This window comes from Gracilinanus agilis, chromosome 3 (genome assembly GCF_016433145.1).
Source record: "Gracilinanus agilis isolate LMUSP501 chromosome 3, AgileGrace, whole genome shotgun sequence".
Taxonomy (NCBI): Eukaryota; Metazoa; Chordata; class Mammalia; order Didelphimorphia; family Didelphidae; genus Gracilinanus; species Gracilinanus agilis.
In genome coordinates this window covers 54,131,394-54,159,331 of record NC_058132.1, presented here as the reverse complement: position 1 = coordinate 54,159,331, position 27,938 = coordinate 54,131,394, and the positions used below count along the sequence as shown (strand labels likewise).

General features: G+C 42.8%; 1 protein-coding gene across 1 annotated transcript in view; it reads right to left on the bottom strand.

Annotated features, from left to right (window-relative positions):
• IGSF21 (immunoglobin superfamily member 21) overlaps positions 1-27,938 on the bottom strand; it is a 275,335-nt gene that overhangs the window by 149,544 nt on the left and 97,853 nt on the right. The window contains exon 3 of the mRNA XM_044668699.1: positions 10,991-11,112. Coding sequence (XP_044524634.1) covers positions 10,991-11,112 — 122 coding nt within the window. The remainder of the gene's footprint in view (positions 1-10,990; positions 11,113-27,938) is intronic.

Here is a 27,938-nt window from a genome sequence, read left to right as displayed (position 1 = left end):
CTCTCTCTCTCTCTCTCTCTCTCTCTCTCTCTCTCTCCCCCCACTCCCTACCTTCTTTCCTAGAATCATTACTAAGTATTGGTTCCAAGGCACAAGAGCAGTAAGGGCTAGGCATTTGGGGTTAAGTAACTTGTCTAGGGTCACAGAGTTATGTAAGAATAAAAATTAATATCCAAATACTCTAAGTATTATAATTTTATAAGGTTTTATTTATAATAACTTGAAGCAAAAGGAAAATTAGCAACCTCAGTAAAGAAAGGCAAATTCCCTGACCACACATGCAGAAGAAAGCAAGAAGGCAGGGTTACAGAACTTATATGTAAGGACGCAAACATGGGGATGAAGGGAAAAGGATGCTGGGAGATGAAGTCCAAGGGGCCAAAATTTCTAATTACACAGCTAGGAAGTGTCTGAGGCCATATTTGAACCTAGGCCCTCTCATCTCTAAGCCAGACTCTCAAACCATTTAGCTACCTACCTGCTCTTAATGCAGCCTAGGATTGTTATAGATTTCTTGGCTGTCATCACTTCATTAATATATATTGAACTTGTGGTTCATTAAAAACTCCAGATCTTTTTCATGTGAATTGCATCTAGCCATGGCTTCCCCATTTTATATAAATGTATACACAGTTATCTGTGTTATTGTCATCCCTAACTAGACTGTTTGCTCCATGAGGGCAGGCAAAATGTCTTCTTATAATCTGGTATCTCTCTCAGTCTTACCATGATGTTATAAATGTTCTTTGTACTGTTTATTTTTATTTTTTTGAAATCTATCAGATCCAAGTTGGCTCTGCCCGATTGTAATGTAGCAGATGAATTCGCTCTCTGCTTCTTGTCCCCAGAGAAGGCTGCTTTGGGGTTGAGGGGGATTCAAACCTTCACAACATACCCAGTCTCTCCCCTGATTCATGAGAATCCAGGAGGCTTGCTTGTATATATGAATGCTTCATCTAACCATCTGGCCCCTGCTCCCCAATAGCCCAGCTGTTCCTAAAAACATATGGCTGAGGGTGATGATGGGTGTTTGTAGGATATAAAAATCAGTATTTCACCAAACACTAAATCATGCCTCCCGAGCCCGCATTAGTTTCATGTCCTGTCCACTAGAAGCTGTTGTCAAATATCAAGTGACCTGGAGGAGGGGAAGGTGGCTTCAGATTTGCAAATTGAGCCCAATGGCTTATTAAAAACATAAAAAGCCTCTTAGAAAAGATCAGGCTGATTCTGTCAAGGACATGAAAATATAGTGAACTTTGGCCCAATGCAATATGGTGCAACAGACAGGACCCTGGATTCGAAATCTGAAGAGAGAGGTTCTGAGAGTAACTCTGTTTCTTGTCATTTGTGTGACTTTGGGTAAGTCTTTTGACCTTTCTGGATATCAGCTTCCTTAGTTGTAAAGTGAGGGGGTAGGTTAGTGTTCCTTGGGGCCCTTTCCAAATGGGATCCTACAATTTCCCAGTCAATACTTCTTGTTCTTTGGGAAGAAGTCATTGGAGTGTTGCAGTGAACAGGGCTGGGGAAGGCAGGTTGTACAGATGGAGGGGGAGATGATGCAGAAAAGAGGGTTATAGGGTGAAGAATTAGGGAGTCAGATCTTCAAATGAGAGTGCAAAGACCTGAGTTCAAGACAGTTTTGTTCCATACTACCTCTGTGACCCTGGGCAAATCCCTTCTCCTCTGAGCCTGTTCCCTCTCCATAAGATTCCTCACCTCTTCCCTGCTCACCTCAGCATTACTGGCAGGATGAGATTGCATATGAAAATGCTTTATTAAACAAAAAGTTCCCCAAGTCACGAAGTCAAAGAAACTCAGAGCTGGAACAGATCTGTTAAGCCATGAGCCTAAAAGTCTAGGGGTCAAGGAGAGCTGATGGGGAGAAGCTTCCCTCAAGAGCCACCTTCTTGCAAACTCATTTATATGATGGGAATAATAACAGCCTGGAGAAGTAGGAAGGGCAGGGATTAGGGTGTTGAAAGGATCCTTGGGCTAATCTATGGAAGGGTGCTTTGTAAAGTCTAAAGCATTGTGCTAAAGTAAGGTATTATTAAGGCATCATTATTATTCAACCCAGCAGACTGAAAGAAGTAAACAAAGCAGGGTGGGCTGCGGGTGGGTAGCAGCTAGTCCACCCCCTGCGTGATTACCATTCTACCTAGTCTCAGAGAGGAGGTTACTCTGCCTCATAAGTGAACCACAGGATGGAATGGAAGAGCCAGTCCATTCCTCCCCAAATTTGACAGAAAGAGTGCTGGGACTCAAGTCAGGGAACTTCAGTTTGAGGGCTGGATCTACTTATTATTTGTTAGTCTGTGATTTCTGTCAAGTCATTAATCATCTGTTGGTCTCAGTTTCTTCCTCCCATTGAATGGGGATAATAATGCCCTACCTCACAGAGTGATTGTGAGGAAAGCACTTTATAAGCCATAGAGTCACTGAAATGGAAGTTATTAGTATTAGGAGTAGCTATCTACTATGGAATCTGGAGAGTTGACTAGAGTATGGGTATAGGGTTTGTAAGGTATAGAGAGTTCTTAACCTATATATATATAATAGTTCACAGATATCTCGCCCAGACGTTTGAGGACAGGGAAGGAAAATGAATAATCATATATATAGCTTGCACGATGTGCAAGGTACTTTTACAAATTTTATCACATTTGTTTCTTTTGGTAGCATGTCTTATTATCCCCATTTTACAGTTGAAGAAACTGAGGCAAACAGAGGTTAAGTGACTTACCCAGGATAGCAAAGTTAATAAATGTCTGAGGCTGGATTTGAACACAGGTCTTTCTGGCTCAGGGCCCCACAGTCTATCCATTATACCATTAGTTGTCTCAAGGATGGATATCAGGAGGTCCATGAATTTGGATAGAGAAAAATTACAGTTTAATTTCATTATACTTGGTTTCTTTTGTAGCCTTATGTATTTTATTTTACACATTTAAAAGCATTGTATTAAGAAGACTAAGACTATCAAAGACAAGACTATCAAAGGGGACTATGACACAAAAAAGGCTAAGAATAATTGTTTGAAGGCAGCTCTGTGGATAGGCATTTACAGAGGTTCAAGTCTTACTCATGACGTCTGGCCTCTAGTGGGAGGTAGGGGTGGAGAAAGGCTAAATTTTGTGTGGTAAACTACCTCTAAGGAGGCAGACTTCAGTTCAGCCTAAAGTTCAGCCTTCTAAATATTAAGGATTGTCCAATAATGTACAATAATAATTAAACCACTTTGTTAGGAAGTTCCCAACACTTTGGTTCTTCAAGCAGGGAAGAGATGGCATATTAATGTAAAAGAATATTGTTGGGAGAGGGAGTTCCTACTTTAGACAAGAGGTGTAGGACCAACTGTTTAGGCTAGTCATGTCTTTAGGTACTTTTGAGGAGGGAAGTGCCAGCACCATGGCCAGCAGCTATGGTGAAGGAGAAAGTAGATGGATGTTTTGGTACTGGGATAATGGAGAGTGCTAGCATGACTAGAATTAAGAGAGGTCACATAGATGGGTAGATTTTAAGGAGGAATAACTATTTCTGAGATTAGAAGATACAATTAGTTTGCTTCACTTTTGTGCTTTTTGGCATTTTAGAGAAATTAGAGAACAAGGCTAAGTCGTCAATAAGCATTAATTAATTAGCATTAATTGATTTTTAAGCCTTGACTTCTCTCTTAGTATCAATTCTAAGAGAAAAGAGCAGCAAGAGCCAGGCAATCAGAGTTAAGCGAATTGCCCAGAGTAGCATAGCTAGGAAGTATTTGAGGCCAAATTTGAACCCAGGTTCTCTTGATTCCAATACCTGGCTTCTATTCACACTAGCTACCCTATCAATAAGCACTTACTATTTCTCAGGCATTGTGCTAAGTGCTGGGAATACAAAGAAAAATCCAGCCTCTGCGTTCAAGGAACTTACCATCCACAGAAGGAGAAACTGAGACCTTCTCAGTGGGTCCCCGGGCCATGAGAAGGGGAACTAGGGAAGAACAGAGAAGTTTCCCTGAGGTGGGATATGCCTTTGTGTTTCTTCTCTGGTGTGCTAGCCCACAAGGAAGCCAGGGGAACAGGGTGAATATCTATATGCCCCTTTCCTGAGTATCTAGTATTCCTTAGCAGGGCTTGGCAAGGGATCAGTGTCCTGTTAAGGTATCTGAGTTGATGAGAAGGCCTTTCGGAGACAATTTTAGCTGACTTTCCAACACAGCATATTCTAATACTCTATCTCATTATTTCAAGGATGTGTTTGAGAACCCAGACCTACCTCAGCCTGAATCAAGATAATGCTATGCGTCTCAGAATCCTGCAATCTGATCAGAACTCCAGAATGACAGAACTTTTAATATAGGAACTTCATCCCTCGGGGTTGCCATCCCACTTCCCCTATCCAAATTATACTTCTTTTTTCCTATTCCTAATCCCCTTGGATTGTCCCCAGGCTCCACCTCTGAAGCTTTAAGTTGGGAAAAGCTATCAGAGGTGCTGCTGAATCTGGGAAATTACTGTCTCCTACACATTTGGTCTTCATTCCTGCCTTATTCTCTCCTTACTCTCCCCCAGCAAGAGAGAAAGAAGGCTTTGACAGCTGTGGTGCTGGGACTTTCTCTTGTTGAGATGCATTAATTTGTAAATATCTTCATTTATATGTAAATGTGGAATTCCTAGCCTGGCACCAACCCTCCTGCCAACAGCTAATAGGACTTCCGCAGCCTCACTGCTCAGCCTGCTTCCCTTTCTTCTACCGTTTAGGCTGCTGGGGGGGGATTTGTCCCCCTATGATTTGATTTGATTTGAAGAGCTTTTATCTTTCTTCTCCATGCCTCAGGTTTCCTCTGCTGCCTCTGACTTGCCCATCTCCAGAGAGCCAGCATAGGGTCGGAGAAAGTGAACTGAACTTGGGAGTCAAAAGACCTGGGAAGTGACTAGGATGACAAATGGCCTCAAGATCACTCTACATGAAGATTGCTTGAAAGAATTTGCAGTGTTTAGCCTGGAGAGGAGAAGACTTATGGGACATATGATAGTTATTTTCAAGTATCTAAAGGGTCAGAACATGGAAGAAAGGGGTCAACTTTGTTCTGCTTAGCCCCAGAGAGGAGGACAAGATGCAATGGACAGAAGCCTGTGCCCTTGGCAAAGGCATTTAACCTCCAGGAACCTCAATTTCTTCATCTGTAAGATGAGGAGGTGTCACTGGATGACCTCTGAAGTGCCTTCAAATTCGAGAGCTATGATCTAATGATCCCAAGACGCCCAAAAGCAGGTTGGGCTTGAGTCAAAGAAAAACATGTTAATGAGAGCTATTCAATAGTTGAATTTATACTTTTGGGTGTAGGGGTCCCCAGCAGACATCTTCTAGCAGAAGCTGGATAGCCAATTGTCAGGGATGGTACGGAGGGATTCTGGTGCCGGTACCCCTAAGGATCCTTCCAGTTCTGCCCTGCCCTAGTACTCAGATATGCAAAGAATGCCAGGCTGAAGTGGGCACGTCTTGATTAGATCCAGGCCTTCCCACTCCACTGCTCACTCATTGTGTGATCTTGGGTACTCTGCCTCAGTTTCATCTTTGGTGAAGATAATACTTCAAAACATCTAAAAGACCTTTGATGATTGCATCCATGCAGCTTCCCCTCTCACCTTCATCAGTGCTGATCCTAACCACCTTAGGAAATGGGTTTTGGGAGTTGCTGTGGGTGGCTTTAAAAAACAGGTAGTTCTGGATGGCTGATGGCCGCCCATGGACCTCTATGCATTTAACAAGGCTGGGCTGTAGGAAACTGAGGTCCATCATAAGTCCATAGTCCATCACTGTTCCTACACTCATATCCTTTCCAGTTTAATAGCATCTACAGGAGCCTGAGCTGTGGTAGCATAGGCTTTCAGAGCCCAGAGCCATCTCCATGCCATCATGAGGGATCAGAAGAGGTGGGAAGGTGGAGGGTTGGAAAGGTGATAGAATCTTATTTATACTAATTGTTTCATTTGATCCTTGCAACAGTCCTGGTGTAGGAAAAGTTTGACCCAGAAAGGAGATTTTTGGAATGTTGCAAGCAAGGAAGTTTGGAGAGCGGGAGTGTTAGTTGGAAGGAGGACAGAGGCTTGTGGGAAATAGAACTGAGAGGAGGGGACTTCGCCTCTGGACTCCGTGCTGGATGGAGGACTTTTGCTGGCCTCAGGATTCAATTTGAAAGATTAGAATTCCTCGGGAAATCTGAATTGGGCTGAAGGTGTGAGGGGAATTTGGGAATACAACTCTATTAAGCTTCTGTTAGGCCAAATCCAAAGTTGTTCGCCATTGTTGTATCCCTGACAAAAAACTGGGTTCAGTAGGGACTTTTTGGGGGTCAGGCCATTCGCTAAGTCCTGGCAAAGAGTCAATGCCAAACCCCAAAAGGTCCTTTGTCTGAATTCTGGTTCCTGTCCATCTCTGTTCTCTATACCATCACAGAGATAATCTCCTTGAAGGTCTCAGTGTTAGAGAGGAGAGTAACCCAGCTGGTCTTAACACACAAACAGACTAGCCAACCAATTACACCTTTGGGGCTCTCCTTCAATCTTTTTAACACTGGGGTTGTTATGTAAGAGTGAAGTGCTAGGCAGTCCTAACAGGATATCCAAATGCAAACTATTTTCATTAACAGGTAAAAGATGGGCCCATGTTTTGTTACGCCAGATGCCAGTTTGGTAAAGAAGTCCATCTTCAATTTCCACAGGCCCCAAGGCCCTGGGAGAGGAATGCAATCGATGGTGCCATAATCATGTGTCATGGAATAGACACTGGGATTGAAAATCAGGTCTCATCTGTTTTCTGGTGGTGGCAGGGTGACAAGGAGTAGAAGACAAAGGTTCAAATCTCACCTTTGACACTGGCTGTAGGATCGTGAACAAATCACTTAATCTCTCTAAGACTCAGTTTCCTCATCTGTAAAATGAGGTTGGGCTTGATGAACCTCTAAGGTTCCTTCTTCCTCTAAGAATTAACAAGTCTGTGGAAAGTTCCTTTAAGGTAGAAATTCTTACCTCACTTGTATGTGTGTGTGTGTGTATGTGTGTGTGTTTATATATGTGATAGCTGCCTCTGGCTGTCTAGTTAAGCCTATGGACTCCTTCTCAAGATATATTTTAAAATAATTGAAGGAAATGAAAAATAAATTAGAGTTTAAGGAAAATAACAGGTATTTTTTCCCATTCAAGTTCATGGAGCCCCTGAAATCTACTCCTGGCCTCAGGTTAGGAGCTCTTGCCTTAGAAGGTCACAGTTTCTTCATTTGTAAATGAAAGAAGTTGGATTAGTCTTTATGGTCCCTTCCCAAGCTCTAATGGTTCTAAGGTTCTTTTCATTCACACATACAACAAGTATTAATTTCCTGCTTACTCTTTTCTAGGTACTGCACTAGAGATAGGAAAGCATAAAGGAAATAGTCCCTGTTCTCAAGGAGCTTCCATTCTCTAGCACCAAAACAACAGCAACACAGATAAGTAATTGCAAAATATAAACCAAGTAATAGTGGAGGTAGGGGAAAGAGAGCTAGCAGTTGGAAGCGAAGGCCTAGAGTAGGAGATAGCATTTTAACTCAGCCTTAAAGGCAGCTAGAGATTTAACAAGAAGGGGCATTTCCCAGGCAGAAGAGACATTCTGTGCAAAATCAGAATGACGAGAAATGGATTTATAGCTATGAAGGCAGTTCAGTGTAGAGTGCTAGACGGGGAGTCAGGAAGACCTGAGTTCAAATCTAGACTCAAGATACTAGCTATGTGACTCTGGGCAAGTCACTTCAGCTTGTTTGATTTAGTTTCTCATCTTTAAAGTGAGCTGGAGAAGGAAATGGCAAACCAATCCAGCATCTTTTCCAAGAAAACCCCAAATGGCATCACAAATAGTTAGACACACATAAACGACTTAACAACATGGTAAGTGTGAGGAAGAGCAAAGGGGCTAGTTTGGTTGGAACACAGAGTACTTCAGGGAAATTAATGTGCAAAAAGCCTGTGAAGGTAGGCTGGGCCCTACTGCAAAGGGCTTTAAATGTCAAAAAAGAGTAATGTGTATTTTATATCAGATGAAATTGGGAACCATTGAAGCTTTCTGATCAGGGGAGCAACATGGTAGACTTGTGTTCTAGGAATAAATATTGGTAGCTATATGGAAAACAGATTAGAGAGGAGAAGCTAGGTGGCTCAGTGAATAGAGAGCTAGAGCTGCAGTCAGGAAGTCCTGGGTCCAAATATGGCCTCCAATATTTACTAGCTGTGTGACCCTGGGCAAATCACTTAACCACATTTGCCTAGATCTTACCTTTCTTCTGCCTTACAACCAATACTTAATATCTATTGTAAGATAGAAGGTAAGGGTTTAAAAAAAAGAAAATGGATTGGAAAGGCAGGGAGACAAGGTAAGAAGACCAACTAGAAGGTGATTTCAGTAATTCTGGCAAGAGGAGAGAACTTGAACTAGTGATAGCCATGTGAATGGAGAAAATTAGAGTTAGATTTAGAGTCATCAAATAAAGCTAGGTATAAGGGTAAAGGTTATGTAATTAGGCAATACTATGGAAGTAGAATTAATAACAATTGTTCTGTGATTGCATATTGGAGTAGAAGGAAAGAGGAGAGTAGAAGATAAATCTATGGTTGTGAACATGAACGATCAGAAGGATGGTGGTGCTGCCAACATATAAAGGGGGCAGTCTGTGTTAACGGTTCTTCTGGCTCTACAGTTTGGTGTTCTGAGACCTTTTCTAACTCTGATAGACCATATTCTAAGATTTCTTCCAGCTCTGACATTTTGAATTCTAATGTTCTTCCCAGCTTGGACATTCCATGTTTTAAGGTCTCTCCCGGCTCTGACATTCTCTGTTCTAAGGTCTCTCCCAGCTCTGACATTCTGCATTCCAAGATCTCTCCCAGCTCTGACATTCTCTGTTCTAAGGTCTCTCCCAGCTCTGACATTCTGTGTTCTAAGGTCTCTCCCAGCCCTGACATTCTCTGTTCTAAGGGCCCTCCCAGCTCTGACATTCTCTGTTCTAAGGGCCCCCTCCCCAGCTCTGATATTTGGCATTCAAGGGCCCTCTCAACTTTGTGTGTTTCTTCGTCTTAATATCTTTTAGAATTCTAGTAGTTGTTGCTAATATCTGACTTCTAGTGTGCCCAGTGGAGACTATCCTGTACCTGGGTAGAATGATGGGTCAGGTACATCTCTCTTGGGATGAAAATTTTCTGTAGTGCTTTAGAGTTTATATGGGACCGTTTGGTGTAGTGGCTAGAGAACTGGCCTCGCAAAGCTAAGGTTTCAAATCTGAAGCAGTGTGGCTGAGTATCCCTGGACAAGTCCCTAAGCATCTCAGTTCTGGAGTCACTTTTCTGAGACTCTAAGTAGCAGAGTGGGTGTTAGGCTTTATCGGTAGAGGGAATTTCCTCATCTAGGAATTTGCTCTGTCAGTGAAATCACAGGTCTATTCCCTCTCCCTTTAAAGTTCACAAAGCATTTTTCTTGCAACAACTCATCAAGGTAGAGTACAAAAATGATTACTTCTACTTTATGTGGAATTGGGGCTTTGGCACAGGCCCAGACCACCTAAGTTGGAGTCACCCAAGTGGAAGAGGACTTTGGAGAGCCTGGAGGATGGGAACTTTCTGGGACATTTTATATGGACCCTATGGCTTGGAGCTGCCTTTTCCCCATTGTTTGGGTTTGATTTAGCAAAGGGAAAGGTATGTAAGTGTGAGTGTGTGAGAGTGTGTATATGCGTGTAAAGTATAATTTGTGTTCTAGGAATAAATATTGGAATCATATGGAAAATGGATTGGAGAGAAGGGAGGTAAAGAGAGCAATTCAGAGATGATTTCAGTAATCCAGGGAAAAGGAGATGAGAACTTGCTAGTGGTAGCCATGTGAATGAAGGAAATTAGGGTTAAGGGTAGAGCTGTCAAATGGGCTAGGTAATAGGATAAGGACCATCCTGACCTTAAGAGAGTGCAGCTAGAGACCAGCGGGTTAAATCCAGATGATGAGGAAACTGAGATTCAGGGAGACGAATGTACTCAAGCAGGGTCCCATAGCTAATAAGTGACAGCCATAGGATTTGAAGCTAGACCTCCTGATTCCATGTAGTAGCATGTCTGCCCCCTACATACCAGATTGCCTTTTGTTATATCCAGAGTGAAGAGTAAATACAAAAAGATGAAACATATATATGCAAGGAGGTATCATTATCTGATTATTGCATGTAGTCAAGGCCAACATTATTATGGCTCCTTTTGATAGATGAAGAAACTGAGTCTGAGGGAGGGAAATTGATGGGCCATCATCAGAGAACAAGGGAATAGCTGAACAACTATCAGAAGCTCAGCCTGCCTCTCTGGCCAGGACCTTTTCCAGAACACTCCAGAACATTCCAGACCAGTTTCAAGGACTTTTTGGAGTCTACACTTGGTGCTACTGAGACTGATTGTGCTGGGGGAGTTGTACCATCATTATTAGTATTGTTGACATCTGGGGCGATGGATATGAGGCAGAGGTGTGCTGGAGCAGCTTAAACCTATTTGAGCCAATTATTAAATTTTCAGTGTGAGTATTTACACCTCTGAAGTCAGCAAACAAATCAAGGCTTAACTTGTTTTCTTGATTGTCCAGACTTAAGAAAGTGATGGAGAAAATGTTAATGATACAGATTAAACTTAAAAGTTTCCTGTATACATTTTTTGAGAGGATGTTAAATATTTGCCAGTACACTCCTGCCTTTGGGGCTGAGCTTCAGCAGAAACAGCACTAAGCTAGGTGTCCCAATCACCTGAAGATTGCCTTTTCTTCTCCAGGGCCCTCTGGATGGCCCCAGTGATGGCAGTCTTTATAAATGAGCTGCTCTCCCTTTCCAAAGGAATGTCCTCATCCACTAGCCTTTCTGAATCAGTGTTTCTAGAGCAACAATGGGTCAGATGTACTCATAGGTCCAAGAGACAGCTGCAGAAGATGCCCTTCCCTAGCCCCTCACCTCACAGTGGACTGATAGACAAGATCTTCCCTCTTCCGGTAATTCTCCATGTGGGAAGAGTTGGTGGAGAACATGGCATCAAATGTGAAGATCTTTTGCTTGATGGTCCCACCGTCTGTTACCTGCCAAAGAAGCAAACCCACATCCAGTGGTGGTGTTAATGGCAGCTGAGCTCCAGCCCCAATCCCCACCCACCACTCCTAAGGTTGCTGAGTTCTGTTTCTCTTCTATGGGTTTAAGCCACAGAGTACTTTCTTTGTGAACTGGCAGGGACTTCATTCCAAGAAGTGTAAGCAATTGATTCAGTTATATAATAATAAGAGCCATTCCTCAATTAATAAATGATTTAAGGATTTTAATAGGTAATTCTCAAGGAAAGATACCTAAGTTATCTGTGACCATTGTCGGGACCACTACTAATGAGAAATGCAATTGAAAACAATCCTGCCATCTAACTTCATACCCCTCAGCTGGGCAAAGATAATAAGAAAAATAACAAATGTTTGTGGGACTGTGGGGCAATAGATACATTGATGTACTCTTAGTGAACCTGTGAATGGGTACAATCATTTTGGAAACCAATTTGGAATTAAACCCAGAAAGTTATTAAACAATACATACTCTTTTACATATCACTGCCAGACCTTTATCCCAAAGTGATCAAAGAGTTAGAAAGAGGATTAATATTTATAACAATGTTTATTGGAACTCTTTTTTTGTGGTGGTGAGGAACTGGAAACTAAATTCAATTGAGGAATGGTCAAATATGTTATAACATAGGAATGTAGGGGAATATTATTGTAATATAAGAAATGAGGAAATAGAATCCTTCAAAAAGACATGAAGGGGTAGCTAGGTGACTCAGTGGACAAAGAGTCATATCTGGAGAAGGGAAGGTCCTGGGTTCAAATATGGCCTCAGACACTTCCTAGCTGTATGACCCTGGGCAAGTCACTTAATCCCACTTGCCTAGCCCTTACCTCTCTTTTGCCTTGGAACTGATATTTAGTTCTAATTCTAAGAGAGAAGTAAGGGTCTTTTGTTTTTTAAAGAGAGAGAGACTTGGAGAGACTTATATGAACTGATGCAGAATGGACTGCTCAGAACCAGATGAACAATTTATAATATAACATCAATGTTATTTTCTTATTATTTGAAAGATTCTTTTATGAACAATAAAATGAGCAGAACCAGGACAATCTCTACATAAACAAAAACACTGTAAATTCGAAAGAGCTATGATCAATTCAATGAACATTCGTGATTCCAGAGAACCAGTGATGAAGCATGGTACTCATCTCCTGTCAGAGAGGTGATAGATTAAGGATGCAGACTGAGATGTCTATTTTTGGATCAGTCAGTGAGGGAATTTGTCTTGCTTGACTATTCATATTTGTGTCCAAGAATTCGGTTTTGTTTTCTCTCCTTTTTTCAATGGAGTGGGAAATGGTAGAGAATATAAATTTATATTAAATTTAAGAGAATTTAAAATGGCAAAACAGGGAGCATTATGGATTTGGGATGTTGCATGAACTTTCAGATGAGGTCATTCAATTGTTAGTTGCATTGAACTATTTTATTTTGTTACAAGAGACCTCTCATAAGAGTGATCTTGAAATGTTTAGAATATAAGAGCATTATACATCAATAAAACTTTAAAAAATAAAAAGAATTAGAAAGGGCCATTCAGGAAGTGCCAAGCATATCCTGTGAAGGTAATGAATGAGGCCAGCCAATTAAAAAACCATAGAGACAGATGTTAGGAAAAGGGCTAGGGCCAATGAGCCTGGCATTTAATAGGTGTTTATACATGTTCAGTGAGTGATTGGTGGATAGAAACTCTAGCTTGATTCCAAACCAACAGACAAATTTTCTCTTCTACAGATTTGAAATTCCAAGCAGCTTTTTCTGATGTGAGGAGGGAATGTGGGATCACAACAGATGGGATGGAGAACGGTGTCACTCTTTAGGTAATAACATATTGATAATTTTTGCTATATGCTATACCATTCAAACTTAGAAAATACACAGATGGAAGGCAGTGAGATTTATAGAGTCCCATTTTAGAAAAATGGAACACTTGGCTTTCACTACCAGTTTGGTCATCTTCTCATTGGATAGTGATGAAAAAGCCAGTTTCTCTGGGTTCCAGATGAGGGGGTTAGACTCAAATGGTTTCTGGAGTCCTCTCCAATTCTAACATTCTATACTCTAAAATCTTTAGAATTGTATGTTCTAAGGACTCTTTCAGCTCTGACATTCTGTGTTCTAAGGTTCCTCTTAGCTCTGATATTCCATCTTCTAAGGTCCCTTCAAGCTCTGACATTCTGTATTCTAAGACCTCCTTCCAGTTCTGACATTCCCTGTTCTAAGGCCCCCCCAAATCTGACATTCCCTGTTCTAAGGCCTCCCAAATCTGACATTCCCTGTTCTAAGGGTACTCCCAGCTGTGACATTTTGTGTTCTAAGGTTCTTCCCTGCCCTGGCATTCTATATTCTAACTTCTGATATTGCATCTACTAAAATCTTTTCAGCTCATATATACTCTGTTCTAGGGTCCCTTCCAGCTCAGACATTCTGTATTCTAACCTTTACATTCTGTTTTGAAATGGTAGTTCCAGATAGAGGTCAGGCTAGTCTGCAAGGTTTCCAAGTAGTCTCTTATCCCTGATATGACTGAGAGCAGGTGGGAAGGTCTCTCTTTAGACAAAATAGTAATTATCACCTTTCCTGTTTCCCATCTGCTCAAGGGCCGTTTCCTCCTTGTACTTCCAGAACTCTTAGTTAGGTTAGAGGGATTTTCCTCGAGAGTCCTCATCCATTGAAATCATAGGTCCCCCTCTCCTCCCCACTTCAGAACAGTGAATATTGATTTCGATTCTGCCTTTCTTTCTAAATTCTTTCCTTTCTTTTTGGCTTCTTCCTCCTCACCCCAAATAGAATGTTGGGGGAACCTTGTTTCCAATGTAAAGATGGCTCAAACTCACCTGTACCTTGTTTGATATTTAGCCTGCATGACAATCTGAAAAAAATCTGAGACTCAACTGGAATGATGAGATTTATGGTTTCTAGTACCAAAGCAATGGCTTGAAGTTGGAAGACCTGGCATTGAGATTGGGTTCTATCACTTACTGGTTGTATGACCTAGAACAAGTCAATCGATTTCCTTCTCTGGGTTATAGTTTCCTTATTCTCCCAAAGTAGAAGGTTAGATGAGAGCCCCTCCAGCTCTGCCATTTGATAAGTCTATGATCAGTTGACAGCATGACTGGAGAGACTGGAGCATAGGATGGGCTGGATGGAGGTGGTAAGTGGTAAGAGGTTGGGAACCGAAGATGTTGTCTTCAGCCATGGGGGTTTGGGATAGGGCATGTATACCGAGGTGTGGAAGGAACCCATCCTCCTCTGACCTATTACTTCCTGTGTGACCTTGTTAACTTTCCATTTCATTATTTGTAAAATGAAAAGGTTGAACTAAATGGCTCCTAAGATTTTTTCTAGCTCTAGATATGGGATCCCACAATCTCTCCTCCCCCTCACAGGAGCAGTGGAGAGGTGGGATCCACAGTGAGACACATGAAGGGCAAACTCTGCCTACTTCACAGTTTTCTTCAGGGCTGGCCCTATTCCAGGTGTCTAATCTAATCATCGCTTCCCCTTCCTACCTGTACCTCCACTGTGTCCTGTGACGTCATTTTGTCCTATGACACACTCTGGAGATTCTGCCCTGGGGAGATGGGACTCAGAGAAGCATAACAGCTTCCAGGATGGAGGCTTATTCCCAAACCTCATCCCTAATGCATTCTCCATTCCCCCATCCCTTACTGATCAGAGGACCCTAGGACTTTTCCATGATGGATTGGAAAATGGGCCAATGATGAAATCTGATTGATTGAATCCACTTATTCTAACAGCCAGAAGGAGATAAACATTCCAGTGTTTGACTATTTACTAATTATAAGACTGTAGGGGGATCACTTCCCTTTTTTAGGCTGTGTACCAAATAAAAGCCATTTTGTTTCCCCAAAGACCATTTAGGGCAGCTGGGAGCACAGTGGATAGGGTACTAGGCCTGGAATCAAGAAGACTTATCATCCTTAGTTCAAATTCAGCCAAGCTGAGACTCTGGGCAAATCACTTAATCTTATTTATCTTAATTTCCTCATCTGTAAAATGAACTAGAGAAGGATTAAATGGCAAACCACTCCAGAATCTCTGCTTAAAAAACCAAAATGGGGTTATGAAGAGTTGGACATAACTGAATTAACTGAACAACATTACAAACAAATGAATAATAAGCAAATTCAGTAAACATCAATGCTTGAAATATCTGTGATCTCACCATCATGGGTGTTCCAGTCACTGATTCCAGTTATATGCCTTAATAGACCATAGGCTGATAGAACATAGAGCTGGAAGGTACCCCTAGAAGGCCCCTCACTCTACAGATGAGGATTCCGAGGCCTATAGGAGCTAAATGAATTGCCCAAGGTCACACTCGGGGATATAATAACTGGCAGAAGCAGAATTTGAACTCAAGGACTCTTGAATTCTAGTTCATCATTCTTTTCACTTTGCCACAATTCTTTCCAAGACCTGGAAGGGCCTTAGAATACAGGTTCATTGACTGAGAGCTGGAAGGGGCTTTAGAGGTCACCTGCTCTAGCCTCCTCATCCTACTTCTTTGACTTGTCTGAGATCACATAATAGTCTTGGTAATTGGTAATTACTCTTGATAAGTGACAGAAGCAGGATTCAAACCCCAGACTTCTGAGTCCAAACCATGTATAATTCTGCCTTTTGATGAGTTGCTATGTCCCAAAATGAAAAATTTCTCACCTAGTGACCAAGTTTCAAACTATAAGCCTTTTGGAACTTAGGTGGGTGAGTTCCTTGGAATACAGGTATCACCTATGTCTACCCTTGGGTCTGTGCTCAAAGCCTCTCCAGGATAGGAAGTCCTGTCAGAGCTCACATAAATCTCTTTGTATATATTTATTTGTATGCTGTCTTTCCCATTAGATTGTAAGTTCCCTGAGGACAGGAACTGCCTTTTGCTTCCTTTTCTATCCCTAGCACTTTGTATAGTGCTTAATAAATGTTTATTGATTGATTAATTAATGTTCTACTGGTGTATATCCCAATTAGAGGGTACCTACAAGGGGGTGCTATAGGAAGCCTTTGGTAGATGCTTTGAAAAGAAGCAATTCCTAGAATATATAACATTTTGTAGTTGCAAAGTATTTTGCTCACAATGATCATGTGAGATAGGTAGCACAAGGGACCTTATTCTCATTTTACTAATGAGGAGGAAGTGAGCTTCAATTTGCTTCTCTGTAAAACGGGTCTGTTTTCAGGCCCTCTTCACAGAGACACTATAAGGAGAGGGCTTTGTAAATACCAAAGCATTCTATAAATGTGTGGAGGATAGCTTATCAAGAAAATTTGGCACCCACTTTACCAACCCCCTTTGGGACAACAACTTGGGACAGGGGCCAAATTGGTTGAAACAGTGACAAACCCTTACTCTGGAAAATGAACTCTTGGCTGCTCCCCAAATTTTCCCAAGATGAATCTTAGCTTGAATTTTAAAATATCCAGTTCTAAGAAATGTTTGCCCTTCCTACCCCCTTCTAGACTTGTCTAAACTCCTCTGCTTTTGTGTCCAACCTCCTTCATTTCCTTTTATACTTTCTACACCCCCATTTCTTACTCCCCACTTTCTTCACAGGTAATACTGAGTTCTGGATCTGAAAACACTCTCAACACCCTTCCAGGCTAAGTCTGGGCCCTTGATCCAAACTGGTAATACTTCTCAACTAAGCCATGTCTTAGAGGGAAGAGGCAATGGATACTCGCTTTGGGATTATAGGATATGTTTATGGTCTAACCTTTCAAGATGCTAAGAATGTAGTATTCTATGTTCTAATTTCTTGTTTTAATTTTCTGTTCTCGCATCTCTCCTGGTTTTGATATTCTATGTTTTAAGGATCCTCCTAGCTCTAGCATCCTATGTTCTAAGACCTCTTTCAGTTCATACATTCCATGTTCTAAGGTCTCTTCTTTCAGGATTCTAAGACCTCTTTTAGTTCAGGCATTCTATGTCCTATGATCTCTTCTTTCAGGATTCTAAGACCTCTTTTAGTTCAGGCATTCTAAGTCCTATAATATCTTCTTTCTAGGTTCTTCTATAATATCTTCTTTCTAAGACTTCATTCAGTTCAGACATTCCATGTTCTAAGGTCTCTTCTTTCTAGGTTCTAAGACCTCTTTCAGTTTAGGCATTCTATGTTCTAAGAACCCTTCCACTTCTAGTTTTCTACTTTCTAAGCTCCCTCTCATTTCTGGCATTCTATGTTCCACTCACTTAAAAAAAACCCTAATCTTCTAGCTAGGAAGTATCTGAGGTCATATTTGAACCATGGACCCTTCCATCTCCAGGTTTAGGTCTCTATCCACTGAACCACCTGGCTGCCCCTCCACTCTCTTTTGACATTAGATGTTCTTAAGCTCCCTCTTCTCCCTGACAATCCATGTCCAAGTTCCCTTCTTCCTCTATTCCAAGGTCCCTTCCAGTTCACCCAGAATATCCACCCTCCTCACCTTAGCTCATGGAGGCAGAGTAAGCTGCCCAAGGTCACCTAGGCAGTCAGTGGGTGAGCTGAGGCTAGGCTAGACACCAGGTCCTTGAGCTTTCCTTGCCTCTAGCCTCGTGCTGATCGCCCATGGCCCTCCTGAAGTCTGTGCACATCTTTGCTCCTGCTGTTTCTGGATAGGATTCAGACCCAAGTTAAGGGGCAGACCTTGTTTCCCTTAAGGGAAAGCAGAGTCTCTGGAGAGGAGCAGGAGAAGCACTCTCAGTGATAACAAGGCTGGGGCTCAGAGACAAAGAGGAAGTAGGGTGCCTGGCACTACAGCGTGATTAGTTGGAAGGACTCAGGTGTCCCTGCCCTCCAGTCTCTGGGCACACCTCCTCCTCCAAGCTGTCTCCCTTTAAATGAAAGTGTTACTCCACAAAACAGCCAGGTATGTGTTGTTGCTGTTTCAATTATTTATCTGTTTACCCGGCTATGGTTTTTCCGCTTGTCTCAGCAACTCTATTATAGACTCGCAGCTCGTCGGCTCTTGCCGCCCAGCTTGGCACCACGCTAACAGCCTGCAACCGGGAGACCTCATGCCTGAGACTGGAGAAGCGGAATTAACTCCCTGTGGCTAGGGGTGGGAGGAGAGCCAGGAGCGGGGGGCCTTCTCGTCTGGGGAGGGGATGCTGCCTCTCGCTGCGGGGGAGCCAGGAGGGGCCCCTGGCTCTGCCGCACAGGCCTGTTTACCGGCTCAAAGCTCATTCGATTCCACAATAAACATTTATTGAATGCCCACTATGCACAAGGCACTCTGCTTGGCTTGGAAATATGGAGGTGGAGGTGGAGTGTGGGCTTCATGCTAAAAGAGCACAGGCCTTGGGGGGCTGGGGAGACGAAGGGCTCACTCCACATCCCGGCCCAGACACCTTTTTGGTGATTCATGTAGAGTGGACAGGCCTGGACTGCCCGGAGCTGGGTTCAGATCCCTAGTTCTGATACTCAGCATACATGTGCCTTTGGGCAAGTCATATGATCTCACTGAGTCTTAGTTTCCCTATATGTAAACTGATGGGCTTGGACTAGATGGCCTCTAAGGGCTCTTGCAGCTTATTAGTCAATGAACCTCTTTAGCAACTCAGTTTCTTCACCTACCAAGATGAATGGGTTGGATTGGACAACAAGCAGCCAGGGAGGCTCTGCTCAGAATTCTAATCCCAAGTTTCCTGGAGGCCTTTGAGGTTTCTTCCATCTGGGATGCTAGCTAGGACTTTGGGCAAAATCAGGGTAATAAAATCTCTCATTTATGTCAAGTTCTAGAAGTCATCTATGAAGTGGACTCCATTTTTTTTTGGTGGGCACCATTTTGCAGATAAGGAAACTGAGTCCCAAAAAGGAGAACAGACTTGCCCAGGGTCACACAGCCAGTAAATATCTGAGAGAGGAATCAAACCCAAGTTTTTCCTGATTCCAAACCCAGCTTAGTATCTCTTCTGCCAACATTTATTATTTTAATAACATTAATTATTTATCTATAATAATATTAATATAATACTATTAATAAAACTGCCTCTATTAATATTTTTGCCAAAGCCCTTCAAAGTAAGGAAAGCACTTTGAAAATCATCAAATCCAAAACAACAATGACAACAATAACAACAACATTCTTGGGCAGATAGGTATCACAGTGGATAGAGCACCAGGTTTGGCACTGGGAGGACCTAGATACCCTCAGATACTTCCTAGTTGTGTGACCCTGGGTAAGTCTCAATCCTATTTGCCTAGCCCTTGCCCTTCTGTCTTAGAATTGTTATTAAGACAGAAAGTAAGCTTTTTTTTAAAAGCAAGTATTATAGAAATATGAGTACTCATTATTATTATTATTATTTTCTAATTGTTACTAGTAATTCCCAGCATCATAATCTACATTGACTGATGACATCAGTACAATTTTCAATTATTTTCCTCATCTGTTTACCTCCATGAGGTACCCCAGGGCAGCAGGACAGGATGGTAGAACAGAAAGAGCACTGATTTGGGGGCAGTGAGGTTGCCCAGTGGATAAAGAATCCTGGGTTCATATCTGATCTCAGATACTTCCCAGATGTGTGACCCTGGGCAAGTCACTTAAGCAACATTGTCTAGCCCTTAATGCTCTTTTGCTCTAGAACCAATATACAGTATTGACTATAAGATGGAAAGTAAGAGTTAAAAAAAAAAAAAGAATCAGAGGACCTGAGTTCAAATGCTACCTCCATCATTTACTACCTATGTGACCTTTGGCAAATGATTTAAATTCTCTCAACCTTTGTTGTTGTTGAGTCATTTTTCAGTTGTGTCCCATTCTTCCTGAAGCCATTTAGGTTTTCTGGGCAAAGACACTGGACTGGTTTGTCATTTTCTTCTGCAGCTCATTTGACAGATGAAGAAACAAAGGCAAAAGGGGTTAAGTGACTTGTTCAGGATCACACAGCTAGGCAGTTTCTGAGGCCAGATTTGAACTAGGGAAGCTGCCTCCAGGGCTGGCACTCTGGCTGCTGTGCCACCTAGCTGCCCCTTTCCCAACCTCATTTTCTTCCAAACGTAAAATAAAAGGGTTGGACTAGATCCCTTCCCCTCTGAATCTCTGCTCCTATGTTTCTCCCCACTAGTGTGAATCCCAACTCCTCCTAACTCCCAAACACTGTGTGGCTTGATTGACAGGTACAGAATCCCAGAATCTCTTGTTCAACTTTGCCAGAACAGGAGTCCCCTCTACTCTATCCCTGACAAGCGACTGGTTATCCATTATGTGCATGAAGCTTACCAGTGACGGAGATCTTACTACCTTTCAAGGCAGCCCCTACACACCAGCTCTAATTGTTATGAAGTGTTTTTTTTTCCTTGCAATAAGCCCAAATATTCCTCTCTGCAACTCCCACCCAATGCTCCTGGTTCTGCCTAGGGTAGAGGCAGAGAGTGGGGTGGGGGAAGGAAGCAAACAGAACAGGCTTGAACTCTCTTCCATTTGGTGATTGCTATTATAGACCTTATGTTGACTCTCCTCTCGGCTTCTTACCAATTGCATGACCTTGGGCGGGTCCCCTGTCTTCTCTGTGCCTCAGTTTCCCCATGGATAACATGAATAGGTTAGAACAGATGATCTCTCAGGATCCTTACAGCTCAAAGTCTTATGTCCCCTGAGCTGTGTGGGAGCAGTGATGGCTGGGTCTGCACAAATGGCCTCTCCCATTTTCCCTGCTCCTTAGGTGGGAGGGAAGTGAGACACACAGGAGAGTTTTTGTCAACTGTATTTTTCTTTCCAAAGCTATAAAAATTGAAGGAAGAAACCTGTATACTTGACTTCTTGTCTCTTGGCCTGTCTCTCCTCCCCATAGGTAAGGCTCCTTTATCTTCTCTCAAAACGTGGCTGGCACTATCGTCCCCATCTCAAAATTCACTCCATTTTTTTTTTATTACACAAAGGAGGAAAAATCTGTCAGTAAAACTGTCTCCTCAAATTTATTTGCCGGGACCGAGGGTTTTATTACAAGCAAAATACACACGCGCGCACACACACCCCAGATAAAGAACTGAGGAATTATCGGAATCGTAAATCGCTGTTTTGGGGAGGGCAGAAAGAGGGAGCTGGAAGGGGGAGTTTCAAGGACACATCCGATTTCCTCAGGTTTTATTTACATCTTTTTTCTCTGGGACCTGGGGTGGAGCTCACTCCCAGCTGATTGAGGAAAATAAGGAACAAGCTGATGTATAATGACTTAGCTCATTTGCCACTCAAGGGGTTTCTAGGGCAGGCTGGGAAATGAATGCCTCCTACTCTTCCCTTCAGTGTAAGTGGTTTGCTAACCAGCCTTCTGCCTCCAGGAAACTTGAAGGGGATTAGAATTCTGAGCATTGACTCCCTGGGCCAGTGGGAGAGTGGTTATTTGCAAGGGATTTTTGGTGGTAGTAGCTGTAGTAGAGATGGAGGAGGAGGGTTGTTTTTCCTGAGGCTACAGATGTCCCCCTCCACTTACACTAGCACATCCTCCCAGTCTATGCACCAATCAGTGCCATGGGTTAATTCTATTATGGTCAAAGGGGAGGATGGTAGCTGTAAACATTGTGCTGAGGCAAGAAAGGAAGGCTCAGAAAGAGTATGAATTAGAGGGGTGGTATATGTAAGTGGAGGGGTATGTGTGTGAAAGACAGCAGTGGGAGTGGTGGGGGAGGTAGAGAGCAAGGAGAGAGAAAAAAGAGGGAGAGGGAGAGAAAGAGAGAGGAAGGAAGGGAGAGAAAAAGAGAGCAAGGAGGAGAGAGAGAGAGAGAGAGGGAGAGAGAGAGAATAGAGGGAGGGGAAGAGAAAGAGAGGAAAGGAGAGAGAGCAGGAGAGAGAAAAAAGAGGGGGGAGAGAGAGAGGGAGGAAGGGAGAGAGAGCAAGCAAGAAGAGATAAAAAGAGAGCAAGGAGAGTTAGAGAGAGAGAAAGAGAGAGAGAGAGCAGGGAGAGTTTGAGAGAGAGCGAGCAAGGAGAGAGAGAAAGAGGGAGGGAAAGAGAAAGAGAGAAGAAGGGAGAGAGAACAGGAAAGAAAAAAAGAGAGGGGGGGAAAGAGAGAGAGAGAGAGAGAGAGAGAGAGAGAGAGAGAGAGAGAGAGAAAGAAATTGATAGTTAGAGAGGCTCCCTCCCCTGGTCCCTTTGGCAATCACCACTCAATAGCCTTCTTGTTTGTCCTCCTGTAATAAAGTTATATTTGTCAAGATGGTCGGGGCCATTACATTATTCCTTTAATAGCTTCTGTTGTACATTAACACACAATTAAGTAGCAGCATATTGGATTCCCCAGCATGTCACATTAGGCCAATGGGCTTTGTTCCTGCCATGAGGTGGGTTTGAAGGGCTCACTGCAGATTTCTGTGGGGCATGAGCCTAGGGTAAGGTTTTCTGGAGGTAGGGGAAAGATGGGAGGGGAGGAGTCTTGCTCATTGACTAACAGACTACACTGTTCGTTAGGAACTAAACAGGGAACAAACCTAGGTAGTAACTAACAGTAAAACTTAGCAATACATTCTGACTTAAAAATAAAATTATTCTAGGAAATGACTCTAGAAAGACATCTTTGTAAGGAAAGAGGAGATAGTGGTATGTGAGGCTTAGTAGTAAGGAAAGGAATAATATGACAGCATAGCACCCCATGGAAGACGTAACAGGGGGTCCCTGGAGAATTTAGAGTGATGGTATAGACAGACCAGTAGTTTGAATTTAGGACCTGCTCTACACACCAGTGAAAGGGATCTTGGTCTACCAAGTGTGAAAATGATGAAATATGACTAATCTTTCATCCCTTTCCAGTCATACCATTTTTATATATCCCTAGTGGTCCCCACCCTGCTTACCCACTTTGTTTTCCTCTCCACCGCCTACCTAGGTGGTTATAAACCTAGCAGCAGGCCTTGGAGGCCATGAGGGCACCATTTTAGTCATGGTTATGGCCCTAAAGTTAGTGGCAGTTACTTCCTGACATTAGATTGTGTTTTCCTCTTTTATAAAATGGCCAGAATTTCTTCTTGTCATAATGCTTTGTGTTTTAATCTCTTATGTTGTAAGGTTACTTTCAAAACTGACAGTCTAAGTTCTAATGTTTCTAGAATCCTTCTAAATATAACATTCTATGTTCTAAGGTTCTCTCAGATTCCAATATTCTGTATTCTAACATTCTCTCTTTTAAAGCATTTGCCAGCTCTTTCTGACATCAGATACGCCAACATTTTAAGCCTTGGGCTCCTTTGAAATCTCATATTCCATGTTTCAATGTCCTCTCTGGTTCTGACATTCTATATCTTTTGGTTTCTTTTCAGCTCTACGTTCTAAGCTCACCCTACCCAAGAATGCTGGGAAGCCCCCATTGCTGACTTCATTGTCCTAGCTCATACAAACCCCTCTGATTCACCTGACCCGATGTCTTCAGGTCTGACTTCCCTAATAAGCAAGGTCTGAGTTTTCCAGAACTGGTGGATTGTTCCATATCTGTGAGCCTGGCTTTCTAGCCAAACCATTCAAGTGCAGCAAATGGACTTAAGCCAGTGAGTTCAGCGAATACACAGGACAGTGGTTTTCATTTGAAAAACAAATAAGTCTCCAATCCCAGTCAGCTCTGTTCTGTCCCTGGATACCATCGTCCAGGGGAAAAAAAAAAGAGGGGAAAAAAATTCACCTTTTTTTTTTTCCCATCCTCTTCTCTTTGTGTTCCACAAAACCAATTACAGGTTGGAAATAGCTGTAATAAACTTGATATCCCACTTATGGGCCAATCCCGCTGCTCCTGGAAGGTGTAATAGTGGCAGAGAGAGAGAGGGGAAACTGCTGGTATATTTTGCTGGAGCTGTTTAAATTGCCTTCCCACATTATACCAACTCCTCTCCGATGAGGAGTGAATTTGTTCTTCTGGAAATGGAGCAGCTGAGGTCTTTGGGGCTGGTTTATAGGAAGGGTTTTAATGAACGGATTAGTCTCTTGGGTCCCTTCTTCTTCTCGTAATAAATGGGGAGGACCTTTGTTTTTCCCCAAAGCTGGGCTCAGATATCTTCTTCCCAGGGGCATGAAGAAAGATTCTATTTTCTGTCAGTAATTAAGGTAGAGGGGTGGTATAGGGAGAGAGAGAGAGAGACCCCTGGCCTCAGAGTCAGGGAAAACACAGGTTCAAAAGACACCTCTGAAGGATGAATACTCTGTGATCCTGGGTACTTACCCTCTCTCTCAAAGCTCAGATAATTTTCTGAGGCTATCAATTGAACAGGAGCTGATCTGCCTTGATGGAGAGGCTATCCACACTGGGAGTTCTTTATACCAATGAAATGGTTATGTTTGGTCTCCTAGAATTGTAGGTTAATTGTTCTATTCGTTTCATTTTCATTTAGACCTGTAAGTGGTTTCCACACAAAGTGTCCTTTTGTATCTGCCTGTCCTTAGCTCTAGGGACCCTATGCACCAGCTGAGCTGGCTTACTCCCTAAAAATTAATTCCGTTTCCTCCCCACAGCTCTGTTTCTGCCATTCTATCCATATGGAATGATTATTTTTCAGCCAGTGGCAATGCTAACAATTCACATTTCTAGAACACCTTAAGGTTTGCAGAGTGTAGTGAACAGAATTCTATAGTAAGGGGAGGAAGACTTGAGTTCAGATCTCATCTCTGGCTGAGTGGCCAAGAAAACTCACATAAATGCAAAAAGAAGTCACGACCTTTATGCGTCTCAGTTTCCTCACCAGCAAAATGGGAATCCTATTACCTATTACAGTGCTTGGCACAGAGTTGGAGCTTAATAAATGTTTATTGACGGTTTTATTTATTTATTGACTTTAGTATTTACTTTACAAGATTTTTATGAGGTTCCAATAAGATAACATATGTAAAGCATTTTGGAAACCTTAAATCACTACATAAATGCCTTTCCTGATCCTCTTTGGTTCTGAAGCCTTCCATCTGTTGATTATTTCCAATATATTCTGTGTGTGTGTGTGTGTGTGTGTATATATATATATATATATTAAACTCTTACCTTCTGTCTTAGATTCAATACTGTGTATTGGTTCCAAGGCAGAAGAGAGGCAAGGGCTAGGCAGTAGGGATTAAGTGACTTGCCCAGGGTCACACAGCTAGGAAGTGTCTGAGGCCACATCTGAACCCAGGACCTCCCTTCCCTAGGCCTGACGCTCAAACCACGGAGCCACTTGGCTGCTTCTTATCCTACTGATGTCTTGTTTGTACATGGTTGTTAATGAGTTTTCTTCCCTAGTAGACTTGAAAGTAGGGATTGTCTTTTTGTCTCTCTTTTTATCTCCAGTGCTTAGTACAGTGCCTGGAACAGAGTAGGTGCTTAATAAATGTTGCCTGATTGATTTATTCTTATTTCCCTAAAACGACCCTTTGAAATGTGTAGTAAAAGTATTCTTGTCCTCATTTGTCATATGGGGAAACTCAGTGATGACTTGCTCAGGAAGACACAGCTATTTATGTGTTTGAGGCAGGGATTCTAAGCTGAAGAGGGATTCCATTTCCAGCCTTCCTGGAATTTAGTTGCCTTCTCTATTTAATGAGGGGACTAGACTCGAGAATTTCTAAGGTTCCTCCAAGATCTCCAATCCAATGACTCCTCTGATTTCTACTCTGTAGACAGTGGAGCCCTCTGAGATAACCTCCCCTGGCCTAGGGGTAAAGAAGGGAGACAGAAAGAGGCGGACATGGAACATTTTCTTGTTTCCCTTTTCTTTGTATTAAGTCCTTACAAGTTGTGTCTGTGAATGGAGCATCACGAGGATTTGCTGGCTATCTGGACCACATGTTAAGAAGCCTAGACAAAGGAAGTGGATATCTAGAGTCTTTATGCAGGATGTTATGTGGTGGTGGGAATTGGGGGCCCAAATTAAGAGGGAGACTGGCTTTTGTCATTGGTAGCTAGCTTAATAGGAAATAATAGTACTTGAAAATTAAAGTTAAAATTAAAAATTTTAAAATTTAAATTAAATTAACTTTAAAAAAGTTAAAAATTAAAATTAAAATAAGGGTTTTTTTAATTGCTTTCTATCTATTAACTTACTTATTAGATATGAATTGAAGCTTCTTTTAAACTAGGCCTCTAAAGGCAGCTACATAGCACAGAGGATAGGGATGTCCTGGGTTCAAATGTGGCTTCAGATATACTTCCTAGCTGTGTTACCTTGGACAAATCACTTATCACCAATTGCCTAAACTTTATCATTCTTCTGCTTTTGAATTGATATTGATTCTAGGACAGAAGGTAAGGGTTTTAAAAATCAATCAATCAATCATCTAGGCCTCCAGTTTCTCCACCTTCTAATTCATTTTGCACAAGTCACAGTTAAATTAGATAAAAATGATAATAATGATAACTTTTATATAGTGTTTATTGTGTGCCAAATACTGTGTTAAGTGCTTTATAATTATCCTTATTTGATCCTCCTAACAATCCTAGAAGGTAGGTGCTATTATTATTCTCATTTTAGAGAAAATTGGCAAATAGAGGTTAAATGACTTGACCAGAGTCACTGAGTTGGTGTCTGAGATCAAATGAGAAGTAGAGAGAAGAACTTCCAGACTAAACTCAAATCCCAACTTCCAAGTTTTCTTTTCCTAGTTTCTCCATCTTGTAGTGCTTTCCCTGCTAAGGTTTTCTTGTCCAAACCTATTTATTTTACAGCTTATCACCAGCATTAGAATTGAAGCTCTTTGAAGGAAGGAGGCGGTTTCACTTTTCCTTGTAATTACCCATTCTTAAGCAGAACTCCTGGCCTAATTAATTCTGTGGATGGACTGAGTGAATGCTAGAGGGTAAAATTCTCATTTTAACAGCTGAGAACACAAAGTCTTACCTAGGAGTTTCTGTGACTTACCCAGAGTCACCTAGCTGGAGTTCAGGGCGGACTTAGTTCTCCGGCTTTCCAGCCCAATGCTTCTTCCCCCATCGCCCCATGCTGCGGTGATATTTAGCCTGCTGTGCTGGGGTCCGAGGGTGGGAGAGGGCACCTGTCCTTAGGGTACAGCCCTTACATCTCCCGTTATCCAGGTAACATCCTGTCACTCTCCCCAGCCTTCCGGTCTTCCTCCCTCCCTTTCCCTACCCACAGCTATAACCCGCCCCGGGAGCCAGAGCCGAGCCAGAGCCCCAACCGCAGAAAGGGGCGCTTCTGGAGACTTTGCTCTTGCTTCTGCCGGGGGTCTCCATCCTGTCTCCCAAGGAAGAAAGCCCTCTGGGCTCCCAGGGACCTGGGACAAGTTCCTCACTCTCGCTAGGACTTGGTTTCCTCTGCTGTAAAAGAAGGGCGCCTTCTCTCCGAGGTCCCCTCTGCAGCTCGGAATCTTATGAACTGGTTGATTGCGATACTGTATTCATGAGCAGAAGGGAACCTCCTATTCCTGACTAAGATGCATCCAGATTTCATTGCCCCCCCCCTCCACCCCCGAGCGAGGCTCCCCGAAATGGTGACCCAGGAGCCCAGAGAGCCTCCTTCCCGGCCGCCCCAGGACCCAGGCTCCTTGTCACCTCTCAAATGGGAGGTCCCCCCGGAGCAAGTGGGTGAGGGGCAGGGCCGGGGGCGGGGGGGGAGGAGGTAAATTGGCTCTCCCCTGGTCTATGTGGGAGATCTGGTTTTGACAGAGACAGCTGGTGTCATAAATTGCCTTGTCTCATCTGGTTACCAGGAAAGAGTAGACAGCGGCACGTGGCACGGGGTGGGGGTGATGGGGCGGAGGGGGGGTGCGGAACGGGTCGGAGATGAGGCACCGAGGCAATCAGCAGAGGCCTGACGATTCTGCACGTGTGCCCACAAGCGGGCGGGCGCGTGCGTGCGTGTGTGGACGTGCACACGTGTGAGGGCG